The 21,875-nt window shown below is 35.4% G+C and overlaps 1 protein-coding gene across 2 annotated transcripts in view; it reads left to right on the forward strand.

Annotated features, from left to right (window-relative positions):
• LOC145668942 (S1 RNA-binding domain-containing protein 1) overlaps window positions 1-21,875 on the forward strand; it is a 58,177-nt gene that overhangs the window by 30,215 nt on the left and 6,087 nt on the right. For both annotated transcript variants that reach the window (XM_081737225.1, XM_081737226.1), the window contains exons 7-13: window positions 2,567-2,756; window positions 3,215-3,395; window positions 7,773-7,916; window positions 9,756-9,912; window positions 14,508-14,707; window positions 17,001-17,190; window positions 19,827-20,120. In XM_081737225.1, coding sequence (XP_081593351.1) covers window positions 2,567-2,756; window positions 3,215-3,395; window positions 7,773-7,916; window positions 9,756-9,912; window positions 14,508-14,707; window positions 17,001-17,190; window positions 19,827-20,120 — 1,356 coding nt within the window. The remainder of the gene's footprint in view (window positions 1-2,566; window positions 2,757-3,214; window positions 3,396-7,772; window positions 7,917-9,755; window positions 9,913-14,507; window positions 14,708-17,000; window positions 17,191-19,826; window positions 20,121-21,875) is intronic.

The following is a 21,875-nucleotide window of genomic DNA, read 5'->3' on the forward strand; positions in this document are numbered from 1 at the left end:
AACAACTTGTTCTCTGCGGATGTAGGTATGTTCATGCAAAATTTCAATAATGTCATCGTTGTCTATCCCCTGATCAATATCAGCAGTTTTAGAAGAAAAACGGAAGGAGATTAAAAAAAAAAAGCCCCAAATTGTTCCAGAAAGAAGTGGAAATGTAAAACTAATTCGTCTCGTTAGGAAACTTCTGAAGGCAATGATATTTAGCACAACCAGGTAAAGATCACTTTTCATTACGGAAACACAGGAACAATTTACAGAAAATTAAAAAAAAAAAAAAAGTATCAACTGCTATCAGAGTTTTTAGACCAGTCTATAAATAAGATACAGCACTTATCATCATCCATATTGTTTCTTTTAGGTGCCTACTTTTCATTAGAAGAAAACGGCGTATCTGTCATAGTTCTTTCATTATTATACTATATAACACAAAAAATGCCAGTTTTTCAGGTAACCCCAGATTTTCCAAGTAGCCCCAGTTTACAGTAATACAAGTATTGTTCAATGCTTCAAAAGTACATTACTTCCGTTTATTAAGTGATTAGCGCGCGTTTCTGCGTAACGTTTGCATGGTTCTGGATTCGATTCCAACAAGGTTACTTAAAAATTTCGGTGTTGACCCACATATTGAGAACAATTACGAAGCTACGTAAAATAACACGAAGTGGAATCAGATCTAGAAAGCCGGCATTAAGGCTGTACTAAAGTCATTATAAGGTGTAGAGCAAAATCGGTTGCCTTACTCTCTCCCACATAAATGCATGAAAATAATTGATATTTTGACACACTGAATGTTGCCGCTATAACATATGCTAATTACTTTTCTATTACAAACGAAATTTGTATAATAAAAAAAAAAGTGAATGCTTGGTTTTATCAAATACGACATTCCTTACGAATGATTGTAGTATCCTTTGCCTTTTACATATGGAGTTAAAAAAAAAAAAAAAAAAGTAAAGCACTATCTCTTGCCTCATAAGCGTCTGGCCAGACGCTTTGTCTCCAGTGCAAACTAGTATATATTTCAGAATTTTGTATGCTTCTGAAACGAGGCTGGAATTTCTCCTCCCATACATTCCTTGTCATTTTTCTTTCAACAAAGGTCCTCACCCACCGTTCCTAAGCCCCAGCTACTATAGTGGACCTCTTGTTTGTTTCCCTTTGCCGAAAAAAAGGGGAGGAAGGAAAATCCATGTGGTGCCATCTACCAGTTACGGCGAACACTACGTCCACTTAAAAAGAAGAGAAAAAGTATTGAAATATCGAATTTAATCCATGCATAATAGTTCGTAAATTATGCTTTTTTACGTTTAATATATGTATTACGATACGTTTGAAACAACTCCTAAATAAAAAAAAGAGTAATTTAGGGGGCTGTGCCGTTAAAATTTCAAATATCGTGTTTTTTAAACTTTTATTGATTCACAAAGTTACCGTAACTTTAATCACATGTGTAATAAAAATATATTACGTTTTTTAGACAGAGACCAACATGCCCCATAGTACCATCCTATGTCTACAACATATCGAAAGATTATGACAATCTTCCACTTTGTTAACGAACAGGAAGGAATGAGAGCATGCATGTTTTTGCGAACAGATTTTTTGTGGGTAGGAAGACTCTTAAGATGATATCCAAATGACATGAGCTTCCACTGGGCTGGGTATCGTATAGTAACCTCGGAATTAAGGCTAAGGGCCTAGTCCGGTTGCAATGATATGAACAGACTTTGGGGGAGATGGCAGAAATTCAGCTCAAATGTAGAAGACGCTATGTAGAGTCTATATTCTAGAAGCAAATTGTCCTAAAATGAATGGAACATAGTTAAGAGCACGAAACATTAACAATAATCTCAATGAAAAAACAAATAACTCCTCCACTTATCTCAAGAAAACAAAAGAGGGAGATGGCTGAAATTCAGCTCAAATGTAGAAGAGACTACATAGAGTCTATATTCCGAAAGCAAATGGTCCTAGAATGGATGGAACATATGAAAAACTGAAGTCGTTCAATATCTCAAAAACTATAATAGGGAGATGGCTAATTGAAAACTTACTGCAAAGATATAACGAAGAGCTTAAAAACGATGTGTAGCTCGTAAGGTAAATATGGATAGAACATTGTCAAAAGTCAAGTTGTTTGAGTAAAATCAATAATAATGATAAAATATATGCATCTTCTGCGAATTACCTAGGGCGCCCCACACGGAGGTTACGTGCTTGAAATATCTCTCATCTGGATTTGGAACATCCAGACTCGATTTAGCACGCAACGTGACTTGACCTGATCACGTGACACAGTCTGGTTCTTATGCCAAACCGGATAAAACCCCTTTCAATATAATTCTCTTTGACATAAACAGAACGTAATTCTTCGTACAATACCGGCCCATTTATTTTATATTTATGGACTAAAAAACATATAGAAGGGAGGAATGCAGTTTTGTTAGGAACTGTATATTTGAATTCTCAATAGATTTGGAAATCTCTTGTTTTTGCGAACGAAGCTATCATAAAAAGTTATATCTATTGGCTGTACATTCTTATTGTATAACATTTATCTTTACAGGATGAAGGAAGCCCATATTAAACTAGAAAGCAGCAAGGCACGAAATGTAAACAAATCGACTGAAAATAAATCTAACGATAAGGTAGAGAAGAAAGATAAGAAAGTAGATAACAAAAAGGAGCCACAGGAATATAAATACGAGACGTATTTCCAGTTCTCTATTCCAGTGAAATTTATCAAGCCTCACCAGGTACCTAGCCTTATAACAGTGTAACTGAGAATGTACTCATTCATAATTTTTATGTTTGCAATCCATGGAATACCGATTGAATAATTGTAATATTATGAACATTGTGAACGTGTGTGAATATTTCATATTTATAGATTTTTAAAAACATAAAAGAAAAGCGAGAGAGAAAAGAGGACCTCAGTGGTTTATATCTTTCATCGTGATGAAATAAATTCGTATATACATTTTCCTACTATAAATGATTATTTCTGTAAGATCCTTACGTCTTTTATGCAGTATTTGGCGTCCCTAATATTACACAATGTTAAGTTAGCGAATCTTCTTTCAAGATTATATTAATTTTATTCTTTTTGACCATGATAGAGAATTTGTGAAGTACAATATGCAAATTAATGGGTACAAAAAAATGAAAATCAAAAAATCTCGTTTCGATTTCAACACTTGCGTTTTATTTTCAGGTGCTAGCTATCAACAGAGGAGAAAAGCAAAAGATCTTGTCAGTGAAATTGATCATTCCTGATTGGCTGTTTCATAAATTATCAAATTTCTGCTGCAGTCATTGGTTGAATAAAGGGCAAGGAAGTTCTTTCAGGACTACAATGGTTAGAAGAAGTATTAAAGATGCATATGATCGATTATGTAAGTATCCCTGCATTAACATACTAAGTCGTGTCATATGTCTGAAATATTTTTCTTTAATCATTCGTGGAGTAAGGGCCTCTGTGTGCATCTTGAATCTTATTTTCATGGGTAATTCAAATTTCATCCGCAGCTCTGAGGGAAAGCCAAAGGGGCTCTGAAGCTTTGCCTGGAGGACCATATTTTGAGTCCTTATGTAATCGAAAACGTTGACCGCGGTGGCTCAGTGGTAGAGCGTTCACCTCTGGTGCATGAGGTCCTTGGTTCTATCCCAACTTGCACCATGTGAACTTTGTGGTGGACAAACAACGTGCGAGGGTTTTCTTGGGTTTTCCCGTTTCCTTCCACTTTCTACATTCCACCATTTCATTCATTTCTCATCACACCGTCTCCTTTAACCTAGCCGACATAACCGTGGGACGTAAAACTTATAGATTTTAATCAGGAACTAATTGCCAATTAAAACGAAGTCTTTTATAGATAATTCATCCCAGATTTCGTAACTGTTGAGTATTCATCTGGCTTTCAATCCACGAAGATTCTTATCTGAATGTGTAAAGACATTTTTCAACTTCGAGCATAATCCTGCTTGTTCTTATTTATTTTTTCCTTCTATTAAAAAAATAAATAAATAAAAATAATTGTTACCTCCGATCTACAAAATTCTCACGAAGTTAATTTTCAAAAGTTATAGAGTTTGAGAGATGTTATTTATGTAATCTTTGCGCATAGTAACTAATGTTGGAAATCTTTGTGGAAATGTATTTTCTGACCAACTACTTTTTAGGATACACTCTTTGTTATTGGGTATTGCACGTAATAGGTCGTTTTGAGCATTTATAGAAACAAGTCTCTTGTTTTCTTTTTTTTTTCTTCGTCGTCTTTTCCTCGAATTTCAGTTTTACGATTTACACCCGTATGCTAATGATTAACTCAAAATTTTCTTTAAATATTAAGAATTTAAGAGTTTTCAATTACAATATGAAATTTATGAAATATGCTGGTCCGTTAAATTAGAAAGGACAGAAAAAATATTTAGAGGCTGCTACACTTCTTCGTTGGATGCAAAGATAGAGAAGAATACTGTGTGGTAATATGACATTCCGCTGTTTGAAAATTAATTATTTCTGTTACGATAAAATTTGCGTGACAAGTCTACTGTAATAATAATACGTATTCTCATTAGCTGATTTTCTGTCTTGAAGACAATACTTTTGAAATAACGATACGTAGATAATATAATAAAATTTGCTGGGTGTCCAGAATGGGACTGACGGTTTTTAAAAGTGTGTAGTTTTAATATTGTAAGAAATAGATTAAAAAGAAAACATACATTTTGAAGGAAAACTCAAAAAATTTCTTCCAGTAAATTTTCGTATTTGTACGACTACCGGTGACGCTGGCAGAGCTAGTATCGCCGAAACGAAAAATGGTGTCTATACTCGAAAATGCGCATTGCATGTCGCGGTCTCGGAGGCGAAAAGTAAACTTGAAGTGCAACGAAACTTTCGCTGTGTTTATCTCAAGGATCCTTGTCGTATATGTAATCATTCCACAGTCTCCCTATAGATTCCATATCAGTGATTTTCCAATAGTCAGAAACACAACACTTCGTCCCGGAAACCATCAGCTATACGGAGGTTTACGAGTTCAGGTGTACAACGGAATATAAATTATGTGTATTCGTCTACGATGGCAGATGTCACGTGACAGGCGATACAACGGCCGGGTCGCCACTAGGACTGCACCCTAAAATGAAAACGTTTATATATACGAGTTATTAAGTTTTATTTATTTTTTATAACTCCCCCTCCCCTAAGTTTTATCGTCAAAGTGGATAGCCAAAAATACTCCCAGGCCAGAACCGCATCTATGACAAAAAAAAAAAAAAAAAAAAAAAAAAAAAAAAAAAAAAAAAAAAATGATCGAGATTGGTCGGGCATTTCAAGAGATTAAGAGTCACAAACATAGTCACTTTCAATTTTATTATATATATACACACACCGGAAAGCACATAATACTAATTGTTACTAAACATAATATGACGTGGAAACAATTGACAAAGAAGCTTAAGGAGCAAAAGATATAAATTTGATACATGAAGTGTATTATTTCAACAAATTGTGAATGAGTATAACATAATTGCTACAAAGAAGTTATTTAACTAACTTTTAGAACTACGTAATATGCCGAAAAAGGGAGTAACCACAAACTGTTTGAAAATACATCTTAAATTACATAAGACAGTGTTTCCCATTTCGTGGTCTGTGAAACAAATTTAGGAATCTATGGCATTACAATAGGTTTATATACATCTCATAATTTGTAACGCATCAATTTCGCAATATAGCAGTAACACAAAATCAGCATTTTAATATATAAACTCTTCGAGAGTACAGGCGAAACAATACCCTGACATTACCCATCTTTTGGTAAAATTAGAAACAAACTGTAGTTTGAAGTCTGCTTATCGCCAAGAAAATAACATTTATAAATTAATTCTAGTTGCTTGTCCTGAACTGTGTCGGTAAATATTTAAGTGTGTCAGCGTTCTCATCAATTCGACAAACTTAGAAACCATTTGTAATATCGAACTTTAAACGCTTGTGATGGTTGTCTTAATATATTATCTTCACTCGTTACGTTCACATCCTGTTCATGCTTCGTCGCATTCATTATGCAGGTAGTTGTTTTTAATATCTTGTTAAAATGAAAGCATGGTTAAAGAGTATTTCTTTAAAAAAGCAAAGTGATCCACACCAACGAACAGAAGGTTCTGAACTGGCATCTGGTATTGATGATTTGGAAAATACAATACTTATCTCAGCGTCACTACATCGACTTCTGTTACCCATAAAGTACAGACAAATTTCAAACTACGTAAGTACTCCAATAGTACCTGTTTCATTAAAGCTAAATGAAGATCATTTTTGGCGCTAAAGCCTATGTGTGTTTTATGCTAATACTCTTGTTAATGAATCTATGAAGCCAGCTTATCTGAGGCGACATTCGGAAACTAAATATTCACAGCACCAAAGTGAGTTGCCAGAATATTATGATGTAAATAATGACTTGTAATTAATTAATTAATTAATTAAAAAAAAACCTTTTTGACTTTCTCTTTTGAATGCATCCATTCTTTTTTCTCTATCTCTTCCCACATGAACTCGACACACGTTTAAAACCGTCTCTCATTCCGGACACCCGGTATATCGTGAACTACTGTTAAATATTTTATTAGCTCATAGCTAATTTTGTTTTGTTCATAGCTTACATAATATAATTTAGCCGTTTTCAAATGTGTGTCCCGCGATACTAGTATGCCTCGACGGATCCATTGGTGTATCGAGGTCAAGTTAAGACTTGAATTATAAAAATATAAATTCTTTATACTGTATCTTTCAAAACGTTAACAATAATTATGTTTCGTTATTTGACAATCAGACAATTGCAGTTCTGTAGGTGATGTTCCTTTATGATCAAAACTACACAGTTACTTGGCATTAGCTATGGAGAAAAACAAATTACATTTTTATAGGTGTACCTGTAAGTTTTTAAATTACATGTTTAGTGTGCTAAAAGTTTAAAAATATTGAAAATGCTGGTATAAACTAGAGGAAAGGCACTATAACAATAATAGAAGCATCCAGCTTGTTATTTATGTTCAGCTTTCAAACTTTGTGGTTTAACAAAACAACAAATGGAAATAAATTCATACGGTGTCCTGATAAAAAAATCGGAAGGAGGGTGGGAAAATTTTTGCGGAGAGTCATAAAAATCGTAGAAAGAAGAGACTTCGGACTACTACGATTAATACAAATTGAAATGTGATAGTAAAGAGAACGATCCGAAATTTTATCAAGATTTGCTAATAATAATTCAGTTTTGATAGAACAATCATAGCTGAACGGTGATACTCCGTGTCCCCCGAATTGGTGTATGGAATCAGCCAATAAGCTCCCAGTGCGCTGTTACTAAACCTTCAGGGAGGAATCTACTCATAATTGATTTTGTTCGTATTTGTGGATAATTACGAATGATTAGATTCCTCCATGAAGGTTTAGTAACAGCGCACTGGGAGCTTATTGGCTGATTCCATATGCCAATTCGGGTGACACGGAGTATAGTGTTCTTGCTTTGTAGTCAGGAATCCCTGGTTCAGATCTGCGGCCAAGCATTCTGAAAGGACTCCTATGCTTTTCTTTTGTTTCCTCATTTTAACCAAACGAATGCGTGAAGGGCGCCTTATTGTATGCCCTGACTGACTTCCTATCAACACATTTTTCCACATTTCACTGGTAATCGTTTCCAGTGTAAACTGGCTTCACAGCTATGTAAAGTTTTAAGAAATTTATTTTTTCTTTTTGTTTATTTCAGTGCAGCCGCTGATTGTCAGACAGATTCGAGCAGAGTTAACTCAAGTAGCAGAGAGGGCTGCTGTCGAAGTTTTTGCTACGAATCTCAAAAACCTGTTATTAATACCACCCTTACGAGGAAAAGTCGTCATGGGTATAGATCCTGGTAAGCACACAAATTGATTATTTTTTTAATAACAAATGATCAAAAGTTTTTAAAAAATAAATCTTACCTTGATACCTTGTGATTCCCACATTAGTCTAATATTTCGATTGCCTTTTGTGATCTCTTTGAAAGATACAAAGCTTAAGTAGAGGAAAGTAATCCATTCGAAGAATCTTACAGTTTTTGTGCATATTAAATGTTGAACCTTAAAAACTTTTGTCACTGTTGTTAGATTCTTTGTTAATATGCTACTGTGTAGAGAATTAGTTCATCGTATTTTGTGGCGGCTTGTAGTTCATGAAAGGTATGTTGTAGAGTTACTTCAGAATTGCATTCAAAATTTCTCTTTGTTCCAAAATTTTATCTTAAAACAGTTTAAGTAGAAGATCACTTTTATATATATATATATATATATATATGGAAAATATTAAGATGAATCAAGCAGAAATAGAAATACAAAGTAGAAACTGGTTCCAATTGGCTAAATACAGAAGTGAATGAAGAGCTTTTGTGAACGTGACATTGAACCTCCAGGTTTCATAGGGCATAGAATTAGTTAGTTTTAGAATGATAAATATTCACGACGTTTGGAGTATTTAGTATTATTTTTCTTTCCAATTTTTGTTTGTAGTAAAATTTTGATTTCCATTAGATAACTAAACTTAGTGGAGGATTCGCTATTCTTGTGCCTTTAATATTAAGTTTTATGAGTTGATTTTAAGTTTAACGTCCCTTTTCAGCAGCGAGGCTATATGAGACGGGATCTACTGATTAACGTGGAATCCGAACCACATGATCTCCCGCTTGTGGTTTCGAGTATTTGAATTATATTCAACCTAATTTGGACTGTGCATCCTCAAAATCTCAATATTTATGAAATTGTAGAAATTAAATATGAACTTACATTGCGAACTACGAAAATAAGAAGGAAACAAAGAGTGACGCATTTCTTTCCGCAGAAGCTGTAAAACACGTACATCAAGGTTATATTTAACCGAAAATTGAGTGGTCCTGCGTAGCGTAGTCGCTAACGCTTTTGTCTTTGATGAGAGCGGTCACAGGTTCGATTCCCAATGGAGGCACACTGTCGGAAAAGTGTAGAAGCATTTTCAGGTCAGCCGTCCTGAGTGAGGTTTCCTGAGTTTTCCTCATCCACACCAGTCAAATGCCGGGATTGTACCTAATAAATAGGTCCTAGGCCGCTTCCTTCCTTCCATCCCTTTCCTCGGATAGTGTGACCGCTGAGGAACGTCATCACTCATACGTAACGGGCTGACATGGCTCTAGATGCCAGAAGCCAGAAATCTAATTCCTAATCCTAACCGAATAAATTTGGGAAAAGTTATTTGAAATTTGTTAGAGTTGTTTTTGTTAATATTCAATATAATTTTTGTAATAAAATTATACATTGTTTTCCCAATGCTTTCCATATCATTCCGTGATTGCTTATCCCGTTACGAATAACAGTGTACGCTGTATAAGCGAGTAGTGCTACAACCCACAATTCCACACATCCAGTGTCCTAAACATAATCTGTGAAAGTGACGAGTTCAAAAACTACTTTTTGTCCCTTTTCTTCACTTTCCGTGTTTTCTAGTCGTCATTGTTTTGTTTAATTTAGTGTTACTTTTGTTATTTTTATTGCAGAAAAACACTTAAAAATGCAAAAACATACAGTAACCTTTTTCTGTGACTAGAACGGATTAATTGTATTTATATTAATTTCAATGCGGAAAAATAATTTCAGTTCACGAAGAGCATTGCGAAACGGAATATTCGTAACCTTGTGGGTCCACTGTACTTGATTTGCAGTGAAATGTTAATTTGTTTGGATTTCAGGTTTTCGTAATGGTTGTAAGGTGTCTGTTACTTCGACAACTGGAGATGTTTTACATGTAGATGTTATCTACCCACATTTAGGATCAGATAAACAGCGTCCACTCCCTTCGCAAGACTCGGACGCACTCAAATTGAAAGATTTACTCATGAAGTACAAGTAAGTTTTATTAGTATTAATCATTGTTGTTCGTGCATGGAATCGGTTATCATTTAATATTTTAGTTTATTGTATGATTGATTGGTGTATGAGAAAAAGTGTTTGTATTACAATAGAGGATACTTATGGGCTACGTTTCCTCTGTTTAATGTTTTCTTGTTTATTTCCACTATTCACTCTGACATAACCACACTCTTTCGTCATAACATTTGGGTGCTACTTTAAACGTGGCCGACCGTTACACCTGATCAAACGCTTGTTTTATACTTTTTGCCTTTTCCTTTGAGCAGTCCAGAAGTACTATACGCAGATGGTTATCAGATGGCTATATATTTCAAAATAGTGTAAGCACCTAGAATCTGCATTACGTAAGATATGTATGTGTGATAGTAACACTGAGTATGCGTGTGCTCTCTTAGTGGTGTGTTAGGTGATTGATTGTAGTACGTCAGGCCAGGTAGAACGGAGGCATATATTGAAACGAGCAGACGATGATGATGCAGATTGGAGACCCATCTGAGTTTCAAAGAGGCCAAATTGGGGATGACTGGTTAGTTGCCGCAAGTGTATCGAAGGTGTCACTTCAAAATCTTTTCTTGTCGCAAATTCTATCGAAAAATTTGAAGCTTAAAATATATAAAACGGTAATCATGCCTTTTGTGCTGTATAGTGGTGAAACATGGTAGCTTACTCTGACGGAAGAACGCAAACTGAAAATATTTGAGAATAAAATCCTGAGACGAATATTCGGAACCAAGTGGAACGGGAATGGGGAATGGCTGAAGCTTCATAACGAGGAACTTCATAATTTATACCGTTTACCAAATATTGTTAATGTCATCAAATCTAGGAGGCTTAGGTGGGCAGGTCATGTAGCCAGAATAAAAGAAAGTAGGAACGCATTCAAATTCTTAACTGCAAGTCCAGTTGGAAATCGACCATTAGGAAGACCTAGACACAGATAGGAGAACAATATTAAGATGGATCTCGCAGAAATAGGAATACAAAGTAGAAACTGGATTCAGTTAGCTAAGGACAGAAGTCAATGGAGAGCTTTTGTGAACGCAGCATTGAACCTCCGTTCCATAGGCCATACAGTTAGTTAGTTAGTATCTAAAGTGGCCACTATGTTAAGTGTGTCGCGAGAAACAGAGTCCAAGGTGATGACAAGCTACAGAACTTACGACATCGGCTACGAGTCATAGTCAGTGAAAGGAGAATCTTACTGTTAGTAACAGGAATCGCTGAACATTGAAAAAGATTGTTACCCAGCACCGTAGAGTAAATACGGCAAAAATGACTGCACAATCTGGAACAACCTATTCTAACAATCACAGCTTGAAGATTCACGGTCGGGCTTCAATTTCCAAACCACTGGCTACTGCTATCAACGCTTTAACCCTCGATCCCAGCCCCCGCTATGTGAACTTTGTGGTGGACAAACACCGTGTGCGTGGGTTTTCTCGGGGTTCTCCCGTTTCCTCCCACTTTCTTCATTCCACCATTTCATTCATCACTCATCATCACCGTCTCCTTTAGCCTAACCGGCATAGCCGTGGGACGTAAAACTCAAAGATTTCATTTCATTTCAACGCTTTAACCCGTAGAAAATAGTGCCGATAATATGCAATGGACACAATGTTCGAATATTGTCCGATGAGTCTTCTTTCACCTTATTTTCATTGTTGATCATTCAACCAGTTGGTCTGAACCGGTTAAAATTTTTCATGTTCCCAGAACCGGTTGTTAAAACGGTCTCTCTAATTCTAGATTCAGTACATACGAGAAAGTAAATTATTCTCTATTTTCCAGAATTTAAAATATACTTTTTTTTTTTTTTTTTTTTTTTCGAGCTTTATTGAAAGGACGTGATGCAGTAGAGACTTTAATTGTCTACGGCACCTTGTCAAAGGAAAATTTAATTCTGACGATGTGAGACGCAATAATAATAAAACTCAGAATTTTACTTGTACCCTAATAACTAATCATTGAATGGGGTTTTAAATGATTTGAATGACACCATTACGTATTTCCAGGAATAGGTCGTATTTATGTATGATGGACATCCAAAGAAGCTTGTATTCCCAACTGTTTCCTCCGTACCTTAGCAGTATGATGCTATCGGTCGCAATTTCTCGGTATTCTCTGGGTAACGTGAGTACGCTCCCAGGATGCAGAGATTTTAGGTGCTTTTCTGCATGATATAAATGATTCCTGTCAATGACGTAATTTTCAAGGTGACAGTGCGCTAATTCACACTGTCTTCTGGCTATCTGAAATTGTTCAGGCGTGGTTTCGTGAATATTGTAAGGAACTACAACATCTTGCCTAGAATGTTCTCCCTTAATATAGTATTTCAGATAATAAAAACATTATCACAACAGTAAAAAATAAAATAAAAATAAAAAGCACCTCATTATAAGCTCGTTTACTAAATGCTTCATCAGATAGAGAGGAAGAAAAGTGGAATAAAAAAAATATGAACACAGAAATAGCTGGGAAATGTCCAAGTGGAATACAGAGTCGGTGATAGTGTTACCAGGGTGCAAGTAGTGAGTGTTTAGTGGAGGAAGATAAAGGAAATTGGGCGGGTGGACCGACAAAGTATCTATTCCAGTATATACACTTTCTAAATTGGTTATTTCGTCCACTATAGTCCACGTCATCTGAATTGGCGTATGGCGTTAGCTAATAAGCTAGCAGTGCGCTGATTCCAAACCTTCAGTGAGGAATTTTATATTTCGTAATTGATTTTGTTCATATGTATGGACATGTAGGAATGATTAGGTACCTCACTGAAGATTTGGCAACAGAGCACTACAAGCTTATTGGTTGACTCCATACGCCAATTCAATGACGCGGACTATAATCATATATCATATAATAAAAATTCAACCATCAAGATGTTTTGTAATGTAGACACTGAGTTATCCAATCACAACAGGAGTTGTGGTACGATCCATGTGGTCTGAGTGGTTAAACACCGACTTCAAAGAGTGGTAGATTGTGTGGCCGTTCAGAGAGCTGAGTTGGTAGCATAATAGTTAGCGCATATATACGGTAAGTCGGAGACCCGGTTCAAATCTATCCAGTTGTGCATTTGTATATCGCCAACTTCGGTCCTTGAGGAATTTGTCTGATATAAAATCTGTTATTTTCTCCATTTTTCGTATATAATATTCATCCTATTAGTTTAATCTTCTTCTAAATTATCCTTCAGCCTGCTAACAATATCACGTGACTGCACTCCAAGATGGTGCCTACTTGAACACTTCATAACTTCTTTTTCGTTCTTTTTCCTTTTCTTCTCTTCCCTGCTTGTTCCCCTTCCTATCTGAAGAAGCGTTTATCATTGAAAGTACATATACTCTACATGTTTAGTGTAACAAGGTAATGTTCTCACTATAGTAAGTAATTGATTTTATGGTTGTAAGATTTTCTTTCGACATTAATTATCCTATTCTTCTTTACTTGTACCTCACTTACTTGGCTCATTAGTTACTTTCTCCACTTTCAACCGGTAATGCTATCGTGTGATTCTGAATTCCAATATGGCGCCAAAATTTGTGCTTCAGTTTTTCTCTGTTCGTCAGTTTTTTTTTTTTTTTTTTTTTTTTTTTTTTGTATCTTTTATTTTGTTGGCACAGTTATGACCATCAAAGGATTATTCTGCAAAAATGAGTTCCATGTGCTTTCCACTTACGTTTATAGAGGTACAGAATCGTTGTCAAGATAGAAAAGAACAGATACTGTGAACGCATGTAGTATGAAACACAGTAACTATTTCTCTTAATTCTTTATTGTTTACCCTTCTAACTTAACAGGTTTACTCGCCATCGTCTTACGGTTTACGGTTTATCAATACGTAACTTGATAAACCTAAAACAACTTCACTAGTTCGAGGATGCACACTTTTCCCAAAGTCCTCAAATATTCTATGTTTGCAGTGATTATTCAGTTCACTTCGAGTTTAACGTCCCTTTCAGCAGCGAGGCTATATGAGACGGGCCTACTGATTAACGTGGAATTCGAACGACATGAGCTTCCGCCGGGAATCGAATCCGGATGCAGTGATTATCTGGCCTAATCCTTAATAACAGGATGTTTATGTTCGTTCACTAGTTAATTCAATTCCTGCCCAGCATTTCCTCCTTACTCCGTAAATTCCACCTAATTCAACTACTGTATGTGGCATATTTCGAAGCCCACATAAAAATAGTAGATGTCATTGTTCATAAACTCGGTGTGTTATAGAAGGACATGAAGTAAAATCAGACATACTAGAGATAAGAAACGAATAGGAAAAGCAGATAAATGTTTTGTCCTCTCACGTTCGATAAATGTGACTAAAGAAAAGCTTTAGAAACATCAGTCAGAATACCTGAGTTAAGCAAATCTCTAATCTACTCGTTTTCTATTATCAACAGCTATATCCACTACTATAATAAACCAATGCAGTTAGTTGATTATGTAAGTTTTGTCAGTCGAATTTTAAGTAATTGGAAATCGAAATATCTCTGTTCTATGCGTTAATTACCTACAATTAATACTCTCCTCACGTGCAATTATAGATTTTTACTTATTTAATTTCTTAGGTGCAGTACGGTGGCTTTGGGCAATGGAACTGCATGCAGACAAACGGAGGCTTATTTAAGTTTTTTAATCCAATCTGGATTTTTCTATCCGTTAGACGTTGTATACACAATAGTCAACGAGCAAGGAGCGTCCATATACTCTTGTAGTGCAGAAGCGAAGAAGGAATTTCCTGATATGGATTCTAATCTTATTAGTGCAGGTAGGTACATAATAATATTAATGGTGCTGGGAACAGCGATCAGCCGAACACAGCACTTTGTCAAAATTAAACGTAAGTACATTCAAAGGCTTAAATGTTTGAAAAAGTGAGTGAGTAAATACAATTTTATTTTAGTTACTCCAGCTTTGAATCAATCTTAAAAGTTTACAGCTTGATATATCATATCCTGTTGCTTTCTTTAAATATATGATTATACAATTATCATAACTTTTTTTTTTTTTGTTAATTTCCTTGAGGTTTTTTTTCCTCATAGTTTCTTAGCATTTAACCTGAAATAGACTTATTAATATATGCCATACCTTGCCTTGTTTTAACATTAGGAACTTTTAATAAAATGATCTTAATTAAGTACTATTCAATTTATTATTTTCAGAGTTTTGTACTAGTGAAATGAAATATTTTAGTTGTACATCCCATGGTTACGTCGTGTCGGCTAAAGAAGACGGTGATAATGAGAATGAATGGAATGGTGGAATAAAGAAAGTAAGAGGAAACAGGAGAACTCCGAGAAAACCCACACATACGGTATTTGTCCACCAGGAAGTCCACTTGACGCGAACTGGGATGAAACTAGGGACCCTATGCAACAGAAGTGAACTCTCTACTGCTTTTTCGGCTTGAGTTGTGATATATCCAAACACAAGCAGGAAAAGATGGAATTTGGGAGTGAACACTAATTACCTGGACAGCGGAAAGACACATCCTCCCAATAACGATGTGTCGGCTTGTTGATAGTGAAATACAGCCCAGTTACTCCGGCGAATTTACTTACTATATGTAGAATTGTCACAACTCAAGCAGAAAACAATTCAATACAGGACGAAACAAAAACGTTGTAGATAAAAGTATCACAGAATTTACCATGACACACACAGTATGATGAAAGTTTAAAGTTGCAATTAAAGTAAGGGTATTTCCGGGGGACAGGATAATAGCTGCTCGCCAAGGAAAGAATTGCTTCCGGTAATCTAAATATAAATTACAACGTCATTTCAAACCTTGAAGGTTGTAGCGTAAAGTAAATGTCCTGGAGGGTCGGTGACCAACATCTTGGTTGTCGACGACTGCAAGTGAGAAATTGGGAATGTTTCACAATCGATGAACATGCAGTACTAGTGTCTGATCATTCAACATGCCCCTGTTTTTCAATAAGACAAATTTTAAATATTGTCAGTTGTGTTCATATCTGGTTTTGAAACATAAGTACATCATCTAATAAACCTCTTTTATATTCGCTCAAGTTTTTGTGAATGAACTTCAGCTATAGAATTCCATACTTAATATGCATACTCAGTATAACTCAAGTAATACGTATCATTGTAGTTAAAATGTTAATAATAATAATAATAATACACTTAGCTCCATAAAATGCATTGCTCGAAATGGTATCACATCTTAGCAGCCCAAAATTATAGGAAGGATGGATTTATAATTTCCATGCGCCTGTTCACTGCTCGCATGGGGAATACATGCAATATATAGAGTTCTGTGATTGGAAGTTAGGGAAAGACCACCAAGAATATGGGAGGACATAAAAATGTGTCTTGCAGTACTGTCTAAATATAATGTTGAGTTGGCTGAGTTGTTATACATGCTGGCGTGGAGCCGACTTAGACATTTAAAAATTGAATTTTGCACATGCGCTAAAGCTTAGAATGAATTGCGGGTGAACGATGAGAAATAGATAGGATGCTATCTCATAAGAACACTGTTAACGATTACAGTGGACTTTTGGAACAAGGTCACCTAACAGTGAAATGTTGTCTGAATGATCGCTGCACTTTAATAATTGACTTCGTTTCTTAATAAGTACGAATACAGAAAGTAAATTGTTCAGCGATGTCCATGGTAAGTATTATGGCGTTCTTATGAAATGACATCTATCCTCTTCCAATTGCCCACTCATAACCCACTCCAAGCTATCGCGCCAGCGTAATATTCAAGTTTGAAATGTGTCAGTTGGCTCTGCGCTGAAAAGGATCCATTGCTGGCTGTTTAAGCTTAAATTTAATTAACTCAGAGGAAATTGGTCAAAGAGATTATAACTTTAACAGATTAGTCTAATGTAATTACTAAGAGAGAAAAAGTTAGAGAGACTATTACATAACCAGTATTAATTGATCTATATCGCACTAATAATCTTAGGCCATTCCTTATGCGATACATTTAAGTAGAACCATGAAATAGGAAACTGTTCTCGTATATCAAATTATAACTTATCAATTACTAGTTATAATTAATTTAACTATTAATTTTCCTCTCGTTCTTTTAGTCTCACTAGCCCGAAGACTTCAGGATCCCCTTGGAGAATTAGTAAAAGTAGAACCTCGTCATCTGGGTGTTGGAATGTATCAGCACGATGTTCCAGACAACTTACTTCGATCCACTTTGGATGAAATTGTTGTTGAGTGTGTTAGCTTCGTTGGAGTCGATCTGAATACTGCATCTGAATGCATATTAAGGCAAGTGCAAGGTTACAGTTGATAATAATACATCTTGTATCTGCATGATTCTACGCGACTCAATCTGGTTGTCAGCTTGGTAGGTTCTCTTGTGCATTTATTTATTTATTTTGCATTCATTCGTTGATGTTGTTTATAACCAATATAATATCAAACAGGCCATAATTACATATAATCTGCTTTGACTAAAAGGTGCAATTCTTATTATGAAATAACAGATAATGCATAGTTAAAAATCGTATTTGTCAAGGTTCCTTTATCGATGTAGAAAACTACAGTATTCATTTACAGCTGTGTATAGTGTTTCAGGGATTCATCCATTTCATAAGTACTTCGTTGTTCATCACCTATAAATTAGAAGCATCTTACATAACGTAAAGTTTTTTTTTTTTTTTTTTTTTTTTTTTTTTTTTTTTTTTTTTTTTTAAAAGTACGTTGAGAATGGTGAAGTACCTCGTCAAACCCGTTTTCAGTTTTCTGTGTTGTTAGAGGACGCTTACAGGCTTTCTAACTATTTAACATGAGGAGGCACGGTGGCTGAGTGGTAGATCGCCTATCTCTAGTGCGTGGGGTTCCTGGTTCTATCCCCGGCTAAGTAAGTTTGTGGTGGACAACATCGTGCTCGTGGGTTTTCTCAGAGCACTCCCACTTTCTCATTCCACCAATTCTTCCATCATCATTCACTTGCTTTAATCATTGTCTCCCTTAGCATAACAGACATGATCGTGGGACATTAAACCATAAACTAATAAGATTTCATTTTATTTAATATGCGTTGAAATATTATGTTAAAATACTGCGTATAATACCAGAAATTTTATGTAAATAAGACAACTATTCTATGTAAAATTTTGAAAAATTTTATTAATTGCAGATTTTATATTGTTTTATTTTTGTAGAGGAATTTAAAAGGTAAGGTTATTTTGAATACTTACACACGTACTAAGTAGAAATATTTATCCTTTGAGCCTAAGAGTTGTTTGTTGCCTGCATAAAAAAAAAAAAAAAAAGAAAACAAATACTTGATAAAGAAGTCAAATCATGTATCATTATTAGATATTATAATAATCAAAATACCTAAGGGGTTGCGATGCCTTAGTGGTAGAGTGTTCGCCTCTGGTGCATTGAGCCCCTAGTTCAATCCCAGCTCTCACCAATTGGTCTTTGAAGGCACGTAGACAAACACCGTGTGCTTGGGTTTTGTCTGGAGTTCTTCCGTTTCTCCACACTTTCCTCATCCCAGCATTTCATTCATTCTCATCATCATCGTCTTTAGCGTTTACGGCATAACCGTAGGACATACAGGGTGATTCAGGAGGAATGTCACATAATTTGTGAGGTGATTCTACATGTGAAAATAAACTAAAAAAAATCTATGAACATGTCTACGATTTTCGATCGTTACGGAACTGGAGCAGGTTGAAGACTACACATATCCATGAATGATTATGAAGACAAATGTGAATATTACTTATCGAAATGCTTTGTAGGCGCTGTGGTGGACAGAATAATGGCGAGATTAATCTATCCTTCAAGAGGTGTGGGGATTCTCCAACAGATGGCAGCGCTGTGACGTCGCACCGATACAACAGCTGCAAGCGTACCCAGTGTGCAATCGTGGGTTGGATCAGTGAGCAGTCGTGCGTGTCGTGCTAAAGTGTTGCACCAATTCACTGTAATAGACAAGTATCACAGTGTCTGAATAACACATTTTCTCAACGGTGGATTGATCCTGGCGGACCCATTAACTGGCCTCCCAGATCACCCGACTTAATCCCATTAAACTTCTGTTTACGGGGCTGGTTAAAGCGGGGGTACGCTACGAAGGTGGATACACGTGAAGAACTTGTTGCTCGCATCACCGATGCTGTTGCTCGTATTAAAGCCCGCCGAGATGATGTTCGAATGCAACCCTTCAACGCATTAACGACAAGTGGATTGAGATGGGTGGGGACTTTTTGAACACCTGATGTAGGATGGATCAGACATCTGTCCCACCATTATTCTGTCCACCACAGCACCTACACAGCATTTCGATAAGTAATATTCACACTTGTTTTTCATAATCATTCATGGTTTAATCCGCTCCAGTTCCGTAACGATCGAATATCGGACACATACTCATAGAACTTTTTCTATTTATTTTCACGTGTAGAATCACTTCACAAATTGTGATATTCCTCCTGAATCACCCTTTATAGTGACACGTAACCATCCGTTCATTTCAACTGTTCATCTTCTTTTTTTCTTCTCTTCTCTCTGAACACTATTGGAAAGCTGTTCGAGGCTTGAAATTTAAGATATTTATTTGTATGTTCGACTTCAAAATAATAATGTAAGTATGTGTGATTTTCAGTTATATACATACATCTATGAAGTAAGTACTTGAATACAAAACACCTCTATTAGCGAATGTAATTAAAAGTCAGTTGGCTGCTTTTCCTGTCAAGTGGCTCTAAAAGCTTCCGATTTAATGATTCCTAAAGGAACTTTGAATGTTATATTATAAATGTTAATCTTTATTTTTAACAAATAATATTTATTTACACGGCACATTGAATATTAATTTTAGCTATTAATATCAGTTAATGAGAACAATCTTGTAAATACAGTATTATGAATTTTACTTTATCCAGGAGAATAGCAGGCTTGAATACGACCAGAGCCCAAAATATAATAGCGTGGCGTACTTCAAATGGACCCTTTAAGAATAGAGAACAATTAAAAGCTGTGAAAGGAATTGGCGCGAAAACTTTTGAACAGTGTGCTGGTTTCGTCAGAATACTTCCTGAAACGTCTAAATCAACAGATGGTGATTCCAAGAGCAAAGGATCTGCAGAGCCAAAAGGGAAGAAGTTTAAGCCTGACGCTAGCTATAATCCTTTGGACATGACTTGGATACATCCAGAATCGTACACAGTAGCAAGAAGGTAAGGTTACTAAGAAAAATCTATGGGTGTTTAGTGTAACGTGCAGTATATGTTATATATGTTCCTGAAATATTAAAAAAAAAAAAATACCAATAGTATTTTACAGCTTAGATTTTTATTTTTATTATCTTTTATTGTTATTGTTTTTTTTTAAAAAAAACTCAAAAATAGTATAATCTGAAGCAGTGATGGTTAAATGCATGATTCATCCTGCTCGAAAATTTAAAAAAAAAAAAAAGTATGATTTATTCTTTTCTTTAGCTTCATGCATTACAGGAAGAGTGTAGCTGTCTCTCACAATATACATCAATACAGACTTGACTTTTAACTATGAAAATATTTTCTTCAATCTTTTGGTTAACTGTGAAATTATTTTCTCTATTCTTTTGGTTAACTATGAAATTATTTTCCTTATTCTTTTGGTTAACTATGAAATTATTTTCTTTATTCTTCTGGTCAAGTATGAAATTATTTTGTTTAACCTTTTGGTTAACTGTAAAATATTTTCTTTATCCTTTTGGTTAACTGTGAAAGTATTTTCTTTAACCTTTGGTTAACTATAAAAATATTTTCTTTATTCTTTTGGTTAGCTATGAAAATATTTTCTTTAATCTTTTGGTTAATTATGAAATTATTTTCTTTAACCTATATTTTCTTTATTCTTTTGGTTAACTATGAAATTATTTTCTTTAATCTTTTGGTTAACTATGAAAGTATTTTCTGTAATTTTTTGGTTACCAAGGCCTTTATGCAAGGTAAGGCTATTAATACCGGGCGATTTTTTTTTTTTTTAAATAGAAAAAGTGCAATTTCATAGAGTTGCTTTCAGATGTTAATACCTTAGGCTCCAATTGGCCTAGACACATGAAACAAGGAATAAAGTACGCAGAATAGAACGAAAATTCAGAAAATGTATGAGCTACGCACATTCAGCTAACTATCGACTTGGGTTGAGGGGAAAAAATGGCCCCCAAATATGGTTCTTATTTTGTCCTGGCCCGCAGTGAATTATAAATTAACCATTATTGATCTAAAGTAATTAATATTTTCCAAATCCTCGTTGTCGAGTAATATGTCTGCGAGTGAATTGTGCTTTTATAGACGTTGGCGTCGTAAATGAAAACCGAGAAAACTGATATAATGACTGTTGCCTTTGTCAATCACGTCAAACTCTGAATAGATGGTAATTTTCATTCAGTAAGACACGTTGAGACGGTTTTTTTCCTCTGGGAAACTGTAATTTGTTGTTATAATTAGCTGCCCATTTTCTTCTACCATTCCGTGCCTTTTGCCTGATTTTCATGATGAAGAACACTATGGCCTCTTCCTTTTCCAGTTCAAGCTTCAATTGATTGCTCTTTTGGAAGCATTGTCATTAATAACCAGACACTCCTCAGAAGATAAGTAGCATGTGTGGCAATAGAAGGAAAATGAGTGCTTGGGAGAACATCATACAAACGCGTACAGTTAAATGAGCGAACGGTAAGAGTTGAATGTAGATGAAATGGGTATGATCATTGAAGCTCACCAATTCGGTCATTCAATATGTGAGATTTCCGGCGATTTATAGAACTCACGTGCTATAGCGTGTAACCTAGAGCTGAAATAAGAATGAGGTGAAGTGACAAAGCAGTAACCTCGATCGAAGAAGCCACGAAAAGTTTGTCATAGTGACTGGTCATATCTCAGACGCGTACTGAAAATACCTCGGCAAAAGTCACTCAACACTGTAGCCTCGGTCGACATCTAGGAATG

The sequence above is a fragment of the Thermobia domestica genome, chromosome 13 (genome assembly GCF_964235325.1).
Source record: "Thermobia domestica chromosome 13, izTheDome1.hap1.1, whole genome shotgun sequence".
NCBI lineage: Eukaryota > Metazoa > Arthropoda > Insecta > Zygentoma > Lepismatidae > Thermobia > Thermobia domestica.